At 36.4% G+C, this 3,752-nt stretch overlaps 2 protein-coding genes across 2 annotated transcripts in view; one reads left to right on the forward strand and one right to left on the reverse strand.

Annotated features, from left to right (window-relative positions):
- The window catches only part of LOC107643136 (ubiquitin-conjugating enzyme E2 20), a gene marked incomplete in the record, with an annotated part of 3,200 nt that extends 1,925 nt beyond the window's left edge, over positions 1–1,275 (forward strand). The window contains 5 exon segments of the mRNA XM_016346708.2: positions 285–312; positions 409–636; positions 730–793; positions 889–948; positions 1,037–1,275. Of these exon segments, the coding sequence (XP_016202194.1) occupies positions 285–312; positions 409–636; positions 730–793; positions 889–948; positions 1,037–1,083 (427 nt within the window).
- LOC107643135 (THUMP domain-containing protein 1 homolog) lies at positions 1,505–3,598 on the reverse strand. The gene is made up of 7 exons (XM_016346707.2): positions 3,475–3,598; positions 3,267–3,386; positions 2,617–3,072; positions 2,402–2,541; positions 2,200–2,320; positions 1,938–2,078; positions 1,505–1,808 (listed from the first exon to the last, which is right to left on the reverse strand). The coding sequence occupies exons 1-7, from the start codon at positions 3,532–3,534 to the stop codon at positions 1,725–1,727; spliced, it is 1,122 nt and encodes a 373-aa protein (XP_016202193.1). The 5' UTR covers positions 3,535–3,598; the 3' UTR covers positions 1,505–1,724.

The following is a 3,752-nucleotide window of genomic DNA, read 5'->3' on the forward strand; positions in this document are numbered from 1 at the left end:
AGAAGGTTTCTCTTTTTGCTTTTCTAACACATTGTTTTCGATTGATTCAGTATTTGTGCTATGCCGATTTGAAATCTGAATTCCTTCTTGTTCTCTGTCTTTTCCTTTAAAGATGTATTGTTTCATCTTTATTACATTATTCTAACAAGAAAGCACGTTCTTTTTTATGGGTTGAGTTTTCGCAATGGAGTTTTGATTCTTTTGTGTTCCTAGTAAAAAAGATCTTAAAGTACTTGTTTCTTTCTAACTCCTTAATTGTTTTGTGGCCATTGTTAATTGAACAGATTGCAATCTGAACTGATGGCGCTCATGGTAAGAAGCTTATATGCCCACTATATATATAATCTTTCTCTTTGATTTGGAAAAAGATTACTGATTATTGAAGCTTTGTGTTCATGGGAATTTCAGATGAGTGGAGATTCAGGTATATCTGCGTTTCCTGAGGAGGACAACATATTCTGCTGGAAAGGGACAATAACAGGAAGTAAAGACACTGTGTTTGAAGGAACTGAGTACAAGTTGTCACTTTCATTTCCAAACGATTACCCTTTTAAGGCTCCAAAGGTCAAATTTGAAAGCACCTGCTTCCATCCAAATGTAGATGTTCATGGTAATATATGCTTGGACATTCTTCAGGTAGTAATTATGTGAAGATTCCTGTCCTTTCTTATTTGATCAACAAAAAATACAAAGCTTGGTTATGATAGAACAATTCTTTGTTTGTAATAGGATAAATGGTCATCTGCTTATGATGTTAGAACAATTCTGCTATCAATTCAAAGCTTGCTTGGAGGTAAGTTTTGCAAAGCTCAAACACACACTGCTTTGAATTTTAAAAACTGCTTTTTTTTCCCGGTTATTTACTTATCATCTCTGCCCATAACTCAGAGCCAAATATTAGCTCACCACTGAATCCACAAGCAGCACAGCTTTGGAGCAATCAAGAAGGTAAACATATGTTCTTTAATATAATTTGTATGTGTATTTGTGTCTTCGCAGTGAGCTAATAAAGTTGGTTTTTTGCGGTGTTCTACAGAATACAGGAAGATGGTGGAGAAGCTGCACAAACTTCCTAGTGCTTAAAGTTTCAGCTTGAAAGTGCTTCTTTTTCTTTATCGTTGGAGAAAAAGGAGGAGGCGTGGCGGGGCTTTTAGAATTTTTTCATTATTTCTTGTTCACATTTCAGATGTGGCTTCTGAATTTCTACAAAATTATTGTATTAATAAGAATTCCATTATAAATGAAACAAGAATATCATTTTTTCCCACTCTCAATCAGTTTATTTCAGATGTGGAATGCTAATTGAGCAACTTTAACATGACAACCATAATTTGTTAAAGGTACATAACAATTCAAAAAATCATGCATAACCACGGTGAAAAAAACATTATAAATAAGGAAAAATTTAATTATCAATTGTGATGTATTCAAATTAATTTACTATGGTTAAAACTTTCGTCACTCATTTTCGTCACTCATTTTCTCGATTAGAAATGACTTTGTATACGCATCAAAATTAAATGAGTACATTCATTTTCTTGAAATTTTAAATAATGTTAAGCTAGCAAGGGTTTGGGGGTTTCAAAACAATGAACAGAGTAAGGCCAGAAAGTAAATAGCATCTTCCTAAAAACACAATCGTCAGATAACTTTAGTCTAAATACTGCTAAACTAATTAACTAAACATAATTTTGCAGAAACTACGAGTGTTTGCACCACAACGATCAGGCTTTCCGTGATGCTAACTGCCTCAGATTGTACTTGGAAAATTCTTTATATTTCTCAATGACCCCAATCAAGCACACAGTCTGCCACGAGAAAGAAGGCGCATTAGTTATATGCCCAAACGGTACCCAGAGAAAAAGCTACTCTTATCACAAAAAACCACATATGATATACAGTTTCAATTATATTTAAAACAAGAGTGGCTTTCTTACCCTGGCAATTTCAACTATTATGGTCTTATCAGGATTACTGAGATCAACTTTATGAGGTGCAGGAACTGACTTTGCCACTGCATCAATGATTTCCATCCTGTCAACACCAGTATTTGCACGGGCTTCATACAGTACAGCAAACTGCACATGTAACAATTCTCATCATCACAGCAGATCCATCTTTTTACAGTCGTTGAGTATTTTGGAATGCAGGTTCAAAACCAAAAATGATTGAGCTGAAAGATACAATGCAAAGTATTACCTTCTGCGGATTTTGAGTTTCCACTGGAAAGTGCTGCTCCACAAGAGGCTTGATTGCCCTTGAAATTTCCTCTTTTGAAGCATAACATGAGACTTCAATTGGCAAAATTCTCAAAATAAACCTAAAAGTGGGCAATATTGTATCACTGTTTCTCATTTTCTCATTTTTTGTTATGACAAAAGAAACTACATGTACGGTGTACCTTGACATATGTTTCCTCGTCGATGCTGCTGATGTCACTATCTGATGAACTATATCTTTGGGGCTTTTGTCCCCATCTTTCCTTCGCATTTGTACAAATACAACACCATTACAACCTGAATCAAGCTTGAGAAATCGTCTCTGCAAGAAGGAAAAATCAATAGTGAGATCAACAAGCCAAACTTTTGGCAGAGAACACTAGTCCTATCAAGTCACCTTATTCTTGTCTCCCAATTCTTCAAGCTCTTCTTCAATTAACCTATCAATCGACTTCTGTTCCACTTTCTCCTTCGAATTGCATGTTGGGGCATCTGTTTTGGAACACTGTTTCATGGCTGGTGGCTCATCAGCTTTATTTTCAACTTCTCCTTTATCATCATCAGCTTTGTCTACTGGATCAGCATTGGAATCATCGATCTTTGGTTCAAGATCATCGATCTTCAGAGCATCTGATTTTCCCTCAGCTCCATTGCCACAGTTTGCATCACCATCATCATTATCTTTTCCCTCAGTTTTAAGCGTTTTGTCCCCCTTTTCCTCTTCTTCCTGCTGCTCCGCCTCATCGTCACTACTAGAAGAATCAGAATCCGCGAACGTAATCTTTGTATTCATAGGTTTGTTAGGTAATCCTTTAGCACCTGGATTTTCCCCATGAACTAGCTCTTCATAAAACTGTTAAGACAAAATCAACACAGCATAGCATGGCAAATCAAGCAATTATATTATATAATCTACCAAACGTAAAAGCTAAAACGAACATTTGCAATTGATAACAAAAGAAACAGAACTAAATCCCTAAATTAATTTCACGAGTAAATAATTGATGAATTAGTGCTGAGGGGGAAAGGAGGGAAAATACATAGTACCGATTCAAGGATATTGAAAGCTTCACGAGAGGCTTGGTGCTCCCTACCACCGTCGCAGGTGATGAAGAAACCTTGAACGCCGGGACGCAGTGGGTATGAACCCTTCTTCTTCACTGGCTTCTGAGAAAAAAACGAAGTGTAAGAGGGGCAGAGAAATAAAGCGTGAATGAAAAGCAACGGAAGAGAGATGAGCGAAGAGAGGAGACACATTGTGAGGGAGATAGCGCTTCCTCTTCTTGCCGGCGGCGGCGGCTGCATCGGGCGCCATTCTCTTCTCCAACACTTCACTCACTCAATCACTTAACCGCCTCCTTCCACGTCCTTTTATTTTTCGCTTCAATTTCAATTTCAATTTTAAATAAAAAATTATGTTATGTTTACTTTTTTTATTATTATTAGACTATTGCTATTTGCCAATACGTTATAAATAAGAATATTTAAAGATTATTTGAGGTGGATTTACGATTGAAAATGTTGAAACAACCA

This window comes from Arachis ipaensis, chromosome B05 (genome assembly GCF_000816755.2).
Source record: "Arachis ipaensis cultivar K30076 chromosome B05, Araip1.1, whole genome shotgun sequence".
Taxonomy (NCBI): domain Eukaryota; kingdom Viridiplantae; phylum Streptophyta; class Magnoliopsida; order Fabales; family Fabaceae; genus Arachis; species Arachis ipaensis.

Excerpts from the sequence above, each read along its gene's own strand:
- LOC107643135 (XM_016346707.2), bottom strand. The coding sequence starts at position 3,534 with ATGGCGCCCGATGCAGCCGCCGCCGCCGGCAAGAAGAGGAAGCGCTAT. Across the intron at positions 2,542-2,616 it reads AATTGGGAGACAAGAATAAG|AGACGATTTCTCAAGCTTGA; the intron begins GTGACTTGATAG and ends TCCTTCTTGCAG. Across the intron at positions 2,079-2,199 it reads AAACTCAAAATCCGCAGAAG|TTTGCTGTACTGTATGAAGC; the intron begins GTAATACTTTGC and ends TTACATGTGCAG.